Below are 17,177 nucleotides of genomic sequence, written 5' to 3' on the forward strand. Positions count from 1 at the left end.
CCACATTGGTTTAAATCTTTTAAATATGATGAAAGTTTCCCTTCTCTTAACTAGTTGTAAATGTAAGGGCCACAGTATAACAACAGTTTTAACAGTCAGGGATTGAACCTATGGCCTTTCATTGTTAAATCTTGATATTAATCAAAAGTTGTATCAATGCTCAATATTCATTCATTAACAACCCATATTCGGCTTACTGTTGAGCACGAGTGTCCTCTCAGAATGAAAGGAGCTAGGCCTTAGTCCACCACACTGACCCAATGCAGATTGGCAGACTTCGCACACCTAGGGAATTATAAAAATCTCATATGCAGGTTTCCTCATTATGTTTTTCCTTCACCATTTGAGACAAGTGATATTTATTACTCAATATATATAAATAAAATTGAAGTGCCCATCTGTGATTTAAGGTTTCATTTCCTGATACATCAAATTTAGCTTTTATCAAATTTTCTTACTCATTTTATTCTTTTCTCAATTAAATTTATCTGATGACCATAAAAAGTTATGATAAAGAGAGTTTAGTAAGTAAATAAATGACCTAGAATTTAAAACACAAAAATGAATTAACAAGGTTAGAGAAACATCATAGGCACTTTAATGATATAAATAGCTCACATTTTCACAGAAAGTGTGTGAGTTTTGGATAGAAGCAGGCGTTACTTTGCGGAAGTTCATCATGATTATATAATGATTTATTTATTTTGCTATCATCCGCGAAAATTCGGCGAACCCATGCGACAACGTCACCCAGGTCCGACAAAACACTCTCTACGTACGTTTCACCCCAAAACCGGAGCATCCTCAGGAGATGTTGACTCTACAACGTGCAATACTTTGCAATTGCACGTTGTCGCATGGGTTCGCCGAATTTTCGCGGATGATAGCAAAATAAATAAATCATTATATAATAGTGTGTGAGTTTGTTACTCCTTAACATTGACACTACCAAGCAGTTAAACTGAAATTTGGAATGGAATGGATTTATATTTTGGACTAACACATGGTGTTTGTCGAAAAAATTAATGATTCCCATGCAATTTATTAAAAAACTGAATTAAAATTGCAGCCACTAGTGTGTAAACAAAACAATCCTTTATTATGATACAGTCAAACGTCTTAAGGAAAAAGAAATACAATTGTAATGATGTGGTCAAGGGAACATTTTCATGCCTTAAAATTGTATTGTGCAATGTTTGCATTTAATTATGCAATGTCATGTTGTTAATTCAAATCTGATCCAAAATTAATTAATAATAAATAAAAAATATTGTAGTTAATTATAGTAAATATGATACAGCTTTAAAAATTTGTTTATAAATCATAAAAAAATACGAAATATAATGTAATTCAATTATTTTTAAAATTTGGTTGGTTGGCTTTGGCCGTGGCTAGTTATTAACCGGCAAAGACATACTGTAACCATATTTATCTAGTATTGTTTCATATTATGTATATTTACAGTATTATTTTCTCAGGCTCCATTTTAAATCTTGTATTTTGTAATGGTTTTAAATGATAACTTGATGATAATAATAATTAGTTCTTATTGTTACAAGAATCATCATAAGAGTGTAATTATCCACTTATAGCTGATGTAATTAACTGTAATGGCTATACTTGTGTAACCAATTGTTCCAACACTAACTCACAACTTGCTACTAATTCCATGGTTTTGTTTGCTTTATGTAGATTTTGTCAAACTCATTCTACTGAAGTGGGTAAAAAAGGATGAAGATGATGATGAACAATCAAATAAAGTTAGGTTTTCTGATCTGCATTGTGAAGATATGAGATATTATGACTTTATTTTGTGTTAGAGGAAACACCTTGAGCAGATCCCAGGACTTGTGACCTTGAGTGTAGGTTTAAGGGATCCCTTTAGAATGCATCAACACTCATCTTCCTTGCCCGATATGTTCTCCATGCCCACACTAAATAATTTGTGATAAACAATAATTACATCACAAAACATTATTGCACAAAATCACTAACGCGACTGGCAGCGTGACGGCGTCTACGCTGCCTAACAAACAACTGAGCTCAAGTCATCAAATACCCTCTTATTTATACCAATGCTGATACTTCCCCTCTACAATAATATAAGTAATAAAACAGTTTTAACAGCTTCCATTTTACCTATGACTTAATAGGTATTTTTTTGGCAAGTACTTGTGATTGCATACTGCTTCTTTGCATACCATGAGTGGTGGTGGTTTGCGCCTATTCCATATAAAAAAAATACAGTCAAATGCTAGCTTATTAGTATAAAAACTTAAACAAACAATGCCACATTAATATTAGTTAGGATAAACAGATAATAACTTTCCTTGATGTGCCTATATAACTTTAATTCTTTGTTTTTCTGATATTTATCTAGATTGTTCTTAAATGACCTGTGAAATGTGGCATAATTGTCTGTACGTAATTTATAACCAGAATGTATTGGCCTATCAATTAGAAATTTATATTTATTGAAATTATAAACATGAAAATAACTCTGTCTGCCTTTACTTGATTTGCTGAATGAAATATTGATAAATTTTGATATAGTGACTTAGGGGATTCTTGGATTCGGAGGGCGTAGCTTAGAATCCGCTTTGGGACACGCAACTTTTCAGTTGTGTGCATTTTAAGAAATCAAATATCACGTGTTTCAAACGGTGAAGGAAAAACATCGTGTGGAAACCTGCACACATGAGAATTATCTTAATTCTCTATATGTGTAAAGTCTGCCAATCCACATTTGGTAGCGTGGTCGACTAAAGCCAATTCCCTTTGATTCTAAAAGGAGACTCTAGCTTAACAGTGAGCCAAATATGGGTTGTTGATGACTTTTTTTTTATTTTTTAAAAAGAATATTTGCCATATCTTTTATGATCCACGTTGCCAATTTGGTAGTGTGGTGAACTAAAGCCAAACCTCTTTGATTCTAAGACGAGATTCTTGCTTAACATTGAGCCAAATATGGGTTGTTGATGATGATGATGATGATGATGATGATGATGATGATGATGATGATGAATCAAGTGTGTACTGTACCTGTTCCAGTTCTCTGTTGTACCTGAAGTTCGTGCTGCTGTGGGTGGTGGTGGTGATGGCGGACTACATGCTGGAGTTCAGGTTCGAGTTCCTGTGGCCGTTCTGGATGATGTTGAGGTCCATCTACGACTCGTTTAAATATCATGGCGTTGTGAGTGTCTGTTTATTTGTTACATCAAATACACGCGATTTTTTTGTTAATTTTTTACAAGTTAGCCCTTGAATTTAATAACCTGATGGTTCAATACCATCAGGTTATTAAATTCATGATTTATGGATGAAATATGAATGAATATGGATGAAAACCACACCCCTTTCGGTTTCTACACAATGTTGTACCGGAACGCTAAAACGATTGGCGGTTGGGTGGTAACTAGCCACGGCCGAAGTCTCCCACCAGCCGAAAACTTTCCGGATTCTTCGCAAAGACCTTTCTTAAAAGTATTACTAACTATAAGCTGCCTCTGTGCCATATTTCATCTTAGCACGTCAAGTAGTTATTTCGCGATGAGATTTTGCTATCTAAATGTATATTTAGAAACCCATTTAACCTTACAAATTATATATTTATTCTTTTAAAGGTGATTTTTTTTTATGTTTCAGGCGTTCTCAGTTTTCTTCATATTTATAGCGTTAACGTCGGACCTCATATGTTATTTCTTCATACCACTACAGTACATATTCTTCGCGGCAAGTACCTATGTATGGGTACAATATGTGTGGTACACATGTGAGTATTATTTTGTATTGTATATTTGTTTTTAGGAATCCAGACAGTTATGTCCAAACTTTAGCAGGTTTTAGCACTACAGCGCCTCGCGTGCGAGATTTTCACGGCGCCCCTCTCCCATGGAGAGTCATACGAACAAAAATGGATTTATTTATTACTAGCAGACACGTAAAATGTTTCATTTTCGTGCCTCGCACGTAAAATATTAAATTTTTTCTGCATTACGTAATGTGGATGAATATTTATAAAGTTATGTGTTGATGTATTGTTAGTCCAATCAATGACGCACGCACTACTTTTTATTTTGTCAACAAAGTACGTGAACATCGCCGCGCGTGAAATTCAGTGTTAAGTATTTTGTATTTGAAGACAACCCTAATGTTGTTTGAATAGATGTAATAAAGATAAGAGCTGTAGGTAAATAAAACGGTAGGCTAATAATTTTGTTTGAACTTAATTGCGCCTTATTGTGTCTTAGCGAGAGTCGTTATTTATTTAAATGATGTTGCGGAGTGAATCTTCTGTACTTGTACATATGTTTTCTGTGACCTATAGGCTAACTCTTACACGGCAGCTTCTGAGTTATGTCTGGACGTAACACGCAGGATATATTTATTGAGGTTACATTCGATGTGTGAGTTTACCTCGCCCTCCTCACAAAACGACAGGCAATTTTGTTGGTAAATTTGAATGTGTCCAATAGAAGGTCTGAGCAGCCAAGCGCCTATATAATTTTATCATTATCAACCCATATTATGCTCACTGCTAAGCTCGAGTTTCCTTACAGAACAAGAGGGGTTAGGCCAATATCCTACCACAGATTGGAAGACTTCACACATGCAGAGAATTGAGATAATTCTCTGGTGTGCAGGTTTCCTCACGATGTTTTTCCTTCACCATTGGAGACACGTGATATTTAATTTCTTAAAATGCACATACTCCTTGCTCCTTGGTTCACTAAAACAGCGGACATGCATGAATATCTCGAAATGCCGACAGTCAAGGAAGAAATAACAAAAAACGCAACAAAACACAAAAGCAGACTACTAGAGCACACAAACAGTCTTGACAAATTGCTTATAACGCCTGGTAAGACGAAAAGGTTAAAGCGATCCACTGTGGAAGAGTTGTGTGGTGGACCAACCAATGTATGGCCATAACACGAAGAGACGCTTAATGTAGCGACCTCCAACCTAAAAAACCTCTTCTATCAAAAAATCAGTTTATAGTCGACTGACTGATCACTGATGGATTTAACTAAACAAAAAAAAATGCATACAACTGAAAAGCAGAGGCAGAGGATGGATATGAATCCACTGGGCTATCACGGCTCTATATGATGTAACTAAATGTGTTCGTGTGGTGGCAGTCGCGGACAAGGGCGTGTGCCTGCCGACGGTGGCGCTGTGCTGCCTGGTGGTGTACACGGAGGGCGCCGTGAGAGCTCGCGCCGGCCCCTTCGAGCTGTGGCGCCCGCTGGCGGCGCACTGCCTCGGCTACCCGGCGCTGTCGCTGGGCTTCGGCGTCAAGGTATCATTATATATTCAGTAATAGTAATAATATTAGATAATGTCGATAATATCAATTATAATCACCATTAATTTTCACCATTTCTAATATTTTTACTATTTGAAAAATTAAAGTTACGAAGGTTCCATCCAGCTTACATAACGAATATTTTCTTCTCGTTTTCTGCAGATTTGTATTGGTCTTATTGGTCTATTGTCGGCTCGTATTGGTCACAGTACAATGTTATAAGAGTATATTACCTTCATTGATAAATGGACTATTCAACACAAAACAGTTATTTATGCCAATGTCATGTAACGTGATTGTAGCACGAGTGAGCGAAACCGAATTGCACATTAGACAGTATGAGTGCTACAATGACTAATTAAGTGCAGTGGCATACAATACTTTTATGACAGACAATTTCGTTAGTAAGTTTGGGTGCGATATTAAGTCCATAGTAACTAGGCTGAAATGTGTGCTGTCAGTAGCGTGCACAAGGTTTTTAACTAGGGTTAAAATTCCTTCAATATATGTTTGTAACAAGTCCTCAGAGTAGGCAGGGCATGTATGCATCTATGAAGTGCACGCCACTGTGTGCTGACGGTGGTTGTATGCGCAGGCGTACGTGGGCCAGCGGCTGCGGCTGCGGCGGCAGCGGCAAGTGCGCGCTGAGAACGAGTTCTACTTCCAGCTGCTGCGCGACGCGCTGCCCGAGTCCGCGCTAGAGCAGGTATTATACATACACATTACGTACTGTGTAAGTTTAAAAAAAAATATATGACTTTTTTTATTTATTTATTTGCACATTGATTGCACAAAGAAAAATAATTACAAATGAAAAAAGTGTGTGTCAGCTCTGACGCACCAATGGAGCTTACTCTTTCAGATCGACTGTCTAAATAGGTGTATGTTGCCAGCATACACTATGTAGGTACGTCTCAATACATATGCCTGAAAAGTGAAAGGTGCGCAACCGCGAAGCATGTGCACGCTATTTTCACCGTGCGCTATAATGCTGCAATATATTGCATAACATAGTATACAAGCATGTGCAAAGACGGTCTTATTGCTTTTAGAAATATTATATGCTAAACAACCTTTGGATAAAGGAAATGTATTAAAATCATCATTTTTTGTTATTTATGTGTAAATGTCGTGTACAGAACGGGCCCAGCAGTAAAGAAGAATGTAAAACGACAGAGAATGGCGGCGAGCAGTACAGCCCCGCGTCGAGCGAGACGCGGCACATGAACGGCTCGGTGCGGCGCCGGTGCGCGCGCGACCACAACGGCGTGTGCGTGGCCGACCACCCCATACATGTTAAGGTGATAGCGTATAACATGCCTAAATAAACGAAATGTTGGGCAAATGCTTTGCCCATTGATTGGATGGGTCCATTAGTCTAAACAGTTTTCATTGGTGTTGGTTACAAATATCCTACCCTGCAAAAGTTGGCTACACGTCTCAACAAACGCAAATATTGGGCAAATGTTTTGCCCATAGATTAGCGGAGTTCCACTAGATGTAAACAGCTTTCATTGGTTATTATGGCTTATCGTCTATTGGCTACAAATATCACAATACATGCCTCAACAAACGCAAATATTGGGCAAATGTTTTGCCCATTGATTGACGGAGTTCCACAAGATGTAAACAGTTTCATTGGTTATTACAACGCACTGCATACAATACGTGACTGTAGAGCGACCCGTCACTATCATTAATATTTGATAGTGGTCGTTAAGAAATTGAACATTGTCGTATTAAACCCGCTAACAAGCATTCGATTAGCATGGTGGATCTACGCTCGATAATCCTCTCCTTTAAGGAGGTATTATAGATCTGCAGTGGGCCGTTTAAATAAGCTGATATTGATGATTATAATGAAACAACGGAATTGTATCTCATTCAATTAAAAAAAAAAAATTGTGTCAGCTCCGACGCACGAATGCAGTTAACTCTTTCAGATCGACTATGTTGCCCCGCAGCATACACTATGTCGTCTCAATAGCTACGCCTGAAAAGTGAAAGGTGCGCAACCGAGGAGCAGCAGGCTGCAGCCCGCTACCATCGTGCACATGCTGTTAGCGGGCCGCGGCCATGGCGGTAGCGCACGGTGAAAGGTGTGCAGAGCAGGTTGCGCACAAAAAACGTAACGCTGTCATTCGTTCGTCGAATTTTACTGCCCATATTTTTTTCATACCGAGGGCTATATGTGAAAAATCGATTCTTAAGGAGTAAACTCCAAATATTGTATTTAATTTTCCATTATTTATTTTAATGTTACAGTTAGAGAAGTTGGAGAAGCACTTGGCGCAGCAGACGGCAGCCCGCGACAAGTCGCAGGCCGACAAGTCGCAGGTCGACAAGTCGCAGGCCGACAAGTCGCATGCCGACAAGTCGCACAACCCGCCGACGAGCTCGCTGGCGAGCTCGCACGCGAGCGCGGCGCACGCACACACGAACGGCGCGGCCGGCGGGCCCGGCGCACCCGTGGACGACGACAGACACGAACACAGTAAAAGTAAGTCTAAATTACTTTTTTTTTTTACATTATACACCGTGATGTTTCCTTCATCTTAAACCGAAATACCAAATATTATACGTAATGTATATTATCCATTAGCATTACTATAAAAAAATCGGTTGTCTGTAAAGACGGATTACAGACGATAGTTGAGTTGAAAATACTGATGAAATGGTTGTATTTTTCAAAAAAAAAAAAAATTAATTAACGTATATAAAACAGTAAATAAATAAAATACTGTCCGTTTTTCTAAAATACTGTTAAAATACTGTTAAAATAATCTTCATAGGCCAGAATATACTTTATTTCTTATAAAAAAAAGTTGGAAACCCTAGAGCGAGACATACTTTATTTCTTGTAAAAAAAGTTGGCAACCCTAGAGCGAGACATACTTTATTTGTTGTAAAAAAAGTTGGCAACCCTAGAGCGAGGGAACGACGTATGACGTTATCTTTATTCGAGTATACAGGCTCCATTGAATTATAAGACGTTGTCACGTCAAAAACAAATTACAATTCAAGGAGTTACGATTGTAACAAACTTTCAAGAATCGATTATTTTAAAATATCCTGTATTTTCACGCTCGTCGGTAAACTAGGTTTAAGTTCAATGACTTCATTCTTAAGAAACAGAATTAAATAGTATGTATAAATTTTTTCATGATTTTTTTTTCGCTAATCGAAAATTCTCGATTCTGGTACCTAACTGAGTTACCAGGAAATAACAATTTCTGAGTATCGTAACGAGATAATGTTATTTTTAGGACATTTGTAGGAAATTGTGGCTGTGAAGTTGTATAATTGTTGTTAACTAATCAACAGTAAAAAAATCATCTGGTTAGTAACAACTTTTGATAAACTACCCTCCCCCCAACTTGTATCAATAACGAGGTTATTAAATGTTATTATTAAGCAGCTGTTTTTTTTACTGTTGCTTAATTAACGTACTTAAGTAGTTATACAACTTAACAACCTCAAATTCCTACAAATTGCGTGGTACATTATCTCGTTCCGACGCTCAGAAATTTTTATTTCCCGGTTACTCATTTAGCTATCAGAATCAAGAATTTTCGTAAATATAAAAAGTTGATCGTCTCATCGAGATGAAGCTACGCTACGAAAAATTAACTTGATAGTAATCGGTTGTACAAAAAGTTCTATGGATCCATTACTATAAGGCTATAAGTTTTGAAAAAATAGTCAAATTATTATTTACTGACACAACTACTGATTACATTTAATGGGCATCTATAGCACTAATAATTCTGGGGCAAAATAAATAAATAACAACAGAACGATACATATTATATTCATTCTAAAATTGTTTTTGTAAATTTGCTACTTTATAGATGGATTCGTAAAAATCCATAATCGGCTGCCCAGGATTTTTGTAGTTTGTTAAATCTTTTCCGATGTTAATATACAGCCGGGTGTTTGCATTGTATCTCGGCCAGATCGCGCCCAGCGATGCGTCAGGTGTTGGATTTCTGTAAAAACATTTAAATACAGGGATATATTGTTTATAGTGGACAAAAACGAATGCCCACCGCTCCATACACCGTCGGGCCCGGGAACCCAGGTATACCCCCTGGAAAATTACATGGAGACGATAATATGATGTATAAATAAGGATCTAGTTAAATAATTGGCGTACTTAGTAAAAGTTTCTTGAAGAAAAATACACTTTTATATTACTACTAGCGGATGCCCGCGACTTCGTCCGCGTGAAACTCGATGTAAACTTTCAACTACCGCTACCCTACCCCTACCCTACCCCTACCCTACCCCTACCCTACCCCTACCCTACCCCTACCCTACCCCTACCCTACCCCTACCCTACCCCTACCCTACCCCTACCCCTACCCTACCCCTACCCTACCCCTACCCTACCCCTACCCTACCCCTACCCTACCCCTACCCTACCTCTACCCTACTCCTACCCTACCCCAACCCTACCCCTACCCTACCCTACCCCTACCCTACCCCTACCCCATTTTCTAATTATTATTAATATGAACTTTATACAATAACAATAAAGCTCAAATTGACTACGTTTTAGTTACAAATCATTTGTATGTATAGTTTTTAATTAACAAATAAAATATAAGGGTTGATCGTAGAGGGGTGAAAATTTAGGGTTGTATGTATTTTTGTATGCTGTGTCATAAAAAAATAAAAACAAAAAATTTTGCCTAAAAATTAAAAAAAAAATTTAGGGGTGGACTACCCTTAACATTTAGGGGTTTGAAAAATAGATGTTGGCCGATTCTCAGACCTACTAAATATGCACAAAAAATTTCATCAAAATCGGTCGAGCCGTTTCGGAGGAGTTCAATGTCGAACACCGCGACACGAGAATTTTATATATTAGATTCTAGGGCAAAATGTTCGTCGGTGTATCAAAGCGGCGAAGTAACATTTGAAGCTGTATTATTTTTTTTGTTACCAACAACCTTCTCAAACAATTAAATGAACAAATAAACCAATCATAAGTCTTCAAAAATTGTCGTAGAAAGTGTCGTCGTCGTCGTCGTGTCAACTCAGGCTGTATGGTCTACGATCTTTACTTATCCCAGTTGAGGACAATTAATTAAAGATGAATTGAAAATGTCGTAAAACATTTTAGCAAACTTTTTTAATAAAATAACGATTTCATGGATAAAATAGAATTATTCTCAATTTTTTTTTTTGAAAAAACATCGTGCGTGTGTGAAGTCTGCCAATCCGCATTGGGCCAGCGTGGTGGACTATTGGCTTAACCCCTCTCATTCTGAGAGGAGACTCGAGGTGACATGGTGAACGTAAAAATCTTGAGTTAAGTGGGTTTTCGCCGCCCGAGATCGACTTGAATCTTGTCGCCCCTTATTTTAATTACTTTGCAGTTTTTCTTTGAATGCCTCTCCGACTAGCGAAAGTGAATCTTTTACTGTTAAGTTAAAGGTGACTTGGCAGTCAACTATACTTTACAGTTAAAATATTTTGTGCAAAATCAAAATACTCTTTCCGACATATAGGGACAACAGACTAAAGACAACTGTTGTTGTTGTTGTTTCCTTGTGAATTACGAAGTTCACATGTTTGTATCTGTAACTTAACCACTAAATATCTATGTTCCAAATCTAGCTTTGAATAAGGAGAGTTACCCGTTTATCGCGAAGTTGGTGAACAAGGCGCACATCTGTCGTATCATTTTGTAAGAAGTGGCGTTCTTATTCACCGGCAAATTGTAATATTTTGCGTGAAACACATACATCAGGTCGTCTGTGTGTGCGACTCCGGGTATACCGTATTTCTTGCCTAAAGTTCTAAATATGTTGCGTTCGGACATGCTAGAAAACTCATAAAAATAAATACTGCTTTTGCTAAACTTAGACAAAACGTCGGCGTATCTTACTATTGGATAAATAAAAATATCCGATCCATATTGTACAAACTGTGGTATGGTTTTGAGAGGTAAATTTGACCCTGTGTAGTATTCTGTGATTAAATCTGCAACTTTTAAATGTATCTTCGGTGTACTTTGATAATATATGTCACGTGGTGTTAAACCTTCAATGTATCTTCCATAGTTTTCCAGTATAGGAAAATTTTCAAGATTTGGTATGAGAAATATTCCTTCTTTTGAAGTATATCCTGCCATAACGCTGACTTCGGAAAGTCCTTTCTTAATTGAGATATCGTGTGTTTCTTCTAGAAATCTTTTTTGACCGCAATCTTTTTCCACCACAGGCATATTTAGTAATTTTACGCCCATATATTGCTCAGCGGCTATAACATTGGTATTAGCTTGTATCAGTCGTTCAGAGGGCACGCTTTGGAGGAATTCCAGAAGTGCAGTAGCGTTTGTTGTTTCAAAGCCTAGACCTTTAGCGAGTACAAAGGCTTTCCTCTGTTGTTCAAATTCAAAGGTATGCACTCTTGCAACTCCACTCATAGCTATGATTCTGTGGAAGAGTCCGCGAGACATGGGTGACGTGCTGTGTAATGTACAAGACATGCCTCCCGCGCTTTCACCAAAAATTGTCACATTGTTAGGATCGCCGCCAAAGTTGCGTATATTTATTTGCACCCATCTCAACGCTGCGACTTGGTCCTTCATACCCGCGTTACCAGGTACTTCGGCAGTATTCAAGCATAAGAATCCCAATTCGCCCAGTCTGTAATTTATTGTCACAACGACCACTCCTTTCTTTTTCTCTTTACTCATGTCTATTAGAAAATCTGGTCCGCAGAAATCGTCATTGCCCGACCCGTAAACAAATCCACCACCGTGTATGTAAACCATGACTGGCAGCAATGTACGCGGATTCATAAATGGTGTATAAACGTTTAGAAAGAGACAGTCTTCACTTCCAGGTAAATACATGTTTCTGATCATATCAAATTGAGGACATACATTCCCATGTTCAGTAGCGTTACGTATTCCTTTCCAGGAAAGCGCAGGAAGGGGATCCTAAAAATGATCATAAACAATCTTTAATTTTAGCTTACTGACATAAGGAAATTTAATAAAATTTACAAAAGTATGAAATATAATGATTTATTTATTTTGCTATCATCCGCGAAAATTCGGCGAACCCATGCGACAACGTCACCCAGGTCCGACAAAATACTCTCTACGTACGTTTCACTCCCGAAACCGGAGCAACTTTGCAAAGTTGTAGAGTCAACATCTCCTGAGGATGCTCCGGTTTCGGGGTGAAACGTACGTAGAGAGTATTTTGTCGGACCTGGGTGACGTTGTCGCATGGGTTCGCCGAATTTTCGCGGATGATAGCAAAATAAATAAATCATTATATAATCATGATGAACTTCCGCAAAGTAACGCCTGCTTCTATCCAATATTTAAAAGTATGAAGGATTGTCTCCAAAATCGCCAAAGTTAAAAATAGTAAACCGTATTGCCCATAGTCGTAATAATTGTGAACAGAATCTGGTAATACTTTTAACAGGTTAACTTTTCCCGGCCTTATTTAAAAAAAAATCGGTGGTAGAGTCTTTACAAATAGTCAAACTTGACGTTTCAAAAGTGTAACTAAAAACTAAGCCTACTTGAAATAAATAATTTTGAAAAATTTATGACACTTATTGACTTGACTATTTTTGAAGAAACACTAATTGGGTAGGAAGAAACTAATTACTAAATATATACTTCTGATGATGATATTTTTAACAGTTCAGTCCAATAATAATGTATAGTTCACACTTTTGACATAATTATAAATACAGTAAAGCAGCTTATCAAATAATTTAGTATGTTAGATTACCTTGAACCTCAATTTGCCGATGGGTGGAGCAGCGTATGGAATACCTTTGAAACTGTAGTACAATGTGTCCCCCGTGATCGTCCATAGTTTTTCTCCTCTCAGTCTCCCCTGTTCTACTCGGACGATTTCTGCTGCTGCATTGTTCTGAAATATTTATGTAATACAAGCAATCTAGTCCGGCTTGGAATAGAAGAATTTGTCTATATACCTACTATAAAACAAAATCGCTGTCGTCTGGGACCTGCGTGAACAGAAAGCGTAAAGGCGTTTTAATTTGCTCTTTACCTGTTAGTATACCTGGCGGTACCTTGCATGATATGTACCTGGTATCGGTGTTATAAAATGTTAAATGTTTCGTAGAAAGACGAACTCGGAACGCCTGAACACTGTCTAGTGGCACGGATTCTAAAACCACGCGGTCAATTAATGGATATCTTCACAGTTTTTACTACTGGAAAGAGCGATTGTTTATTGTGTGTATGACTCACCAATTGACATACATGCAGACTCCCAGACGTGGACTCCAACAAGTGGTTACAGGGGCTGGTTTATTTTAGAACATAAACCCTATCGATTCCAACATCCCTTCAAAGTTTAGTCGAGAACCGAGTCTCACGGAAGATGTGGAACTTACGTGGAATTCATAGACGTTGCGGGGTCGCCCCCGGGGACCGTTCACCGGCTGAGTGTCCAGTTTAAACTGCATTTGAGAATTCGACACTCAGCGGGTGAACGATCCCTTGGGGACGCCCCCGCAACTTCTATGAATTCCATTGTTAGAGAGTCTTGTTTCCCCTTAATACTAGGGCTATGGTGGAACTACTGCGAAGCATATAAACACAATCACAAAAAATATCGCGTAGAATGTGTACATTTTTTAGGCCTTTTTAAGACTGACTATGTTCTAGCTTAATGTTCTTTATGAGATATTAGCAACGATTGGCACTAAATGGTTTGTTGGGACAGCGAATTTGTTTTATATTATATTATGATCTGTCTATTTAAAGATTTAATTTCAAAATCAAAAGAAATAAGTACCAAAATTATACTGAGTATTGCCAAAACTACGTTTGAATACATTTTCCAATATCTGTAACAAAATTATTGTTATCACGAACGCCTTTTGTATTATATATTGATTGATACATTTGCATGTTATAAATTATTCATTACGCTTTTATTTTAATACTGTAAAATTAAGTTGAATTTTTATTGAATCCATGTATACATTATATTTTTTATAACTTTCTGTAAAAGTGAAATCTCGAGATACAAAAATAACTTTCAAAAAAATAGGTATCTCACATATGTTAAGCATTTAATGCACCACCATTTTAGCGCCCTGATGCGAACGTGTACGATGACGTCACAAATGTCAAAAGACACTATTCTATTGATTGCCTAAAATTTCCGCGTTAAATGACGTCACTTTACGAACGGGCGAATACTGTAAGTTTCAATATTATTGAAGTTTTCAGGGATTTCACACACTTTATAGTTAAAATTCATTATTTTAACTAAGTAAATAAATAAAAAGAATATTATTTTCAAAATATGATGGTTGACAATCGTCTACCCTCTTATTTTTTACAACACAAAACATTTTCGCAAAAAATTGTGCGATAATGTTTTGTGTTTTAATTATTGATCATGAATTGTTTATTGTGGGCATAGAGAACATGTCGGGCAGGGGAGGTGAGGGACGTGAATACATTTTGAATGGAATTCTTTAAACCTACACCCAAGATCACAAGTCCTGGGACCTGCTCGAGGTGTTTCCTCTACTACAAAATGATGGTACAATCACTGTTGCTGCTACCTGACACGTTATACTAGCGTTTATACGACAAAATTAGGGAAGAACTTATAGCACAGGAATTCCAATTAATTCCGATGAACATAAGAGGTTCCTTGCATGTTGTTGCGTAGTTCCACAAATGAGTCATCAATATTGGTGGGTACGCGTTTTAATTTTGTTTACGGATGAATATGTGTATGTAATGTCGGTTATACCATAGGGGTACCATAATGCTAATCGTGTATTTATCCGAGCGCTGCAGAGACTTATGAATTTCGTAGATGACAGTAAATTAAACAATAATATTAAATTAAGAAATAATTATTGTAAAAAGCTTGGGAATTAATTGCGCTATATATCTGTGTATTTAGTCCTAAACAATATTTTGTAAAAAAAAAAATAATAAAAAAAGGAACCTGAGTTTTGGGAAGGCTCGAATCAAGGCGCTTTTGGAACTTTCTTAGCTTTAATTTTAAGTTTGAGAGTCCATTCACTTGCAAATATATATATTTATTTTATATTATAACGTAAAAAAACAATATTGAATGTGTTGACGGTTAAAAATGTACATAGCTGATGTTCATTTTTAATTGTCAACGAATAAACGAATTTTGAATTTGAATATTACGTAACTAGTATGCCAAAATGTCCTCATGTTTTCAAAGGGTTAACCTTGAGGTTTCAATCTATGTAAATTAGTATAAATACTTAAATGTTGTTTCCATCGCACAACAGTGTTATCTTGAAAGTTTTTACTGAACCACTTAACAGTTGAAATTCGAATTTATAGTTAGTTAAACTTGTTCTTGTATTGCATTTTAATATTATAAATTCAAAAAGAAGCCGTGATAGCCCAGTGGATAAAACTCTGCCTTCGAATCGAAGGGCTTAGGTTTGATTACTTGATTGAATGATTGACCTTTTTTTTTGACTAGAAAGCATCCATGCTGATCACTCGAATATTTTCCACTTGTGGGAATCGAACCCACAACCGTGGAAGTAGAAATCCGTATCACTCTCCACTGCGCCACGCGACCGACTTCAAAATAGAATTATTAAGTTGGGGCCACACTAACGGGAAACGCCGTGAATTAAGGCGTTAAACCTTAGTGTAGCCACGATTTAACGCGTTAATTTTCAATGGCATTAAGAAAGCGTTAGACGTTGAGCGATAACTCGAGTGTCGGTACCTCATTAACGTTAAGTCGTTCAAGTGTGGAATTCACTACAGTAAGGCATTAATTTAATGCCTTAATTTACGCCTAACGGGCATTAACGTATTCCCTTAGTGTGGCCCCAGCATTAGGGGAACTGGGTGTCATAGACAAACACGGGTTCACAGATGAATGCTTTTTATTAATAAGTAACTACATTTTTTAAAAATGGTTTTATATACTGCACATACATAAAAGCATAACTCTCTATTGGCTATGTCATTGAAGGCCATAACTCATTATCCATCTAGTATGGAGGGGCAAAGGTAATAAACTTGATGTTGAATTATTAGCGATCTATTTTAATATTCTATTGTGGTTAAGTGGTACATGGATATTTTCTCCTTATCGTTTCTTCTTTATACATAACTATTCAAACAACAGTTTTTTGTCTCTCAAACGTTGCTATTTTATAAATGAAATCATAAAAGTCTACCGTCGATTGCCTTGGATTCGTGTAGAGTGTTAAATCTTCTCCTATGTCCATGTAAACTCGGGAGTCATTATTATACCTTGGCCAGATCACGCCCAATGATGCGTCAGGCATTGGATTCCTGTAAAAGCATTAATAATCTTAATTATTTTTACCTGGCACATTTACACTATTTTTAACACCTATTGCTCATTGGGCTTCAATTGTTCATCGTCAAACATGCCTCTTCTGAATCACCAAATTAAAGCCATAGTAGATAATAATTTAATTTGGCTATTGATCCACATTACGTATTATAAATTCCATTCATTTTATCTATAATACAAATTAAGTTCAGTCTATAACAAATTTGCGTTTGTCTAAAATTTTACTTTGTGGAAAAAGGCAATTAAGATTACCCATGTATTGCAAAATTGGTGAGCAAGGCGCACATCCGTCGTATTGTATTGTAGGAATTAGCATCTTTATTGAGTGGCAGGTTGAATGACTTGGCGTTGAAAATGTACATCAAATCATCACCATGGGCAGCTTCTTGGATCCCGTACGGGAATCCTCTTTTGCTGTAAACGTTCCGTTCTGACATATACGTGAATTCGTACAAATATATATTCTTGTTTCTGCTATACTTCGATAGAAGACCAGCGTATGTAATTAT

General features: G+C 37.1%; 2 protein-coding genes across 4 annotated transcripts in view; one reads left to right on the forward strand and one right to left on the reverse strand.

The window, feature by feature from the left end:
- LOC112049226 (macoilin-1) overlaps nucleotides 1-17,177 on the forward strand; it is a 70,038-nt gene that overhangs the window by 1,043 nt on the left and 51,818 nt on the right. For both annotated transcript variants that reach the window (XM_052887514.1, XM_052887515.1), the window contains exons 2-7: nucleotides 3,052-3,193; nucleotides 3,646-3,772; nucleotides 5,142-5,302; nucleotides 5,904-6,014; nucleotides 6,448-6,609; nucleotides 7,574-7,808. In XM_052887514.1, the coding sequence (XP_052743474.1) occupies nucleotides 3,052-3,193; nucleotides 3,646-3,772; nucleotides 5,142-5,302; nucleotides 5,904-6,014; nucleotides 6,448-6,609; nucleotides 7,574-7,808 (938 nt within the window). The remainder of the gene's footprint in view (nucleotides 1-3,051; nucleotides 3,194-3,645; nucleotides 3,773-5,141; nucleotides 5,303-5,903; nucleotides 6,015-6,447; nucleotides 6,610-7,573; nucleotides 7,809-17,177) is intronic.
- LOC128199175 (juvenile hormone esterase-like) lies at nucleotides 7,815-16,444 on the reverse strand. 2 transcript variants are annotated; one of them, XM_052887516.1, is made up of 4 exons: nucleotides 13,712-16,444; nucleotides 13,078-13,221; nucleotides 10,954-12,263; nucleotides 7,815-9,297 (listed from the first exon to the last, which is right to left on the reverse strand). In XM_052887516.1, exons 1-4 carry the CDS (start codon nucleotides 13,781-13,783, stop codon nucleotides 9,126-9,128), a joined length of 1,698 nt encoding a protein of 565 aa, XP_052743476.1. In that variant the 5' UTR covers nucleotides 13,784-16,444; the 3' UTR covers nucleotides 7,815-9,125. The 2 variants fall into 2 exon arrangements, with proteins under 2 accessions (XP_052743476.1, XP_052743477.1); XM_052887517.1 differs by having other exon boundaries at nucleotides 13,566-13,788.

Source organism: Bicyclus anynana, chromosome 19 (assembly GCF_947172395.1).
Source record: "Bicyclus anynana chromosome 19, ilBicAnyn1.1, whole genome shotgun sequence".
Classification (NCBI taxonomy): Eukaryota; Metazoa; Arthropoda; class Insecta; order Lepidoptera; family Nymphalidae; genus Bicyclus; species Bicyclus anynana.

What these genes read in the sequence shown, in the direction of transcription:
- LOC128199175 (XM_052887516.1), bottom strand. Translation starts at nt 13,783, where the DNA reads ATGCAGTTTAAACTGGACACTCAGCCGGTGAACGGTCCCCGGGGGCGA. An exon ending in GCAACGTCTATGAATTCCAC is followed by an intron (nt 13,222 to 13,711) that starts GTAAGTTCCACA and finishes TAAATATTTCAG; the next exon opens with AACAATGCAGCAGCAGAAAT. An exon ending in TCGGCAAATTGAGGTTCAAG is followed by an intron (nt 12,264 to 13,077) that starts GTAATCTAACAT and finishes GATCATTTTTAG; the next exon opens with GATCCCCTTCCTGCGCTTTC.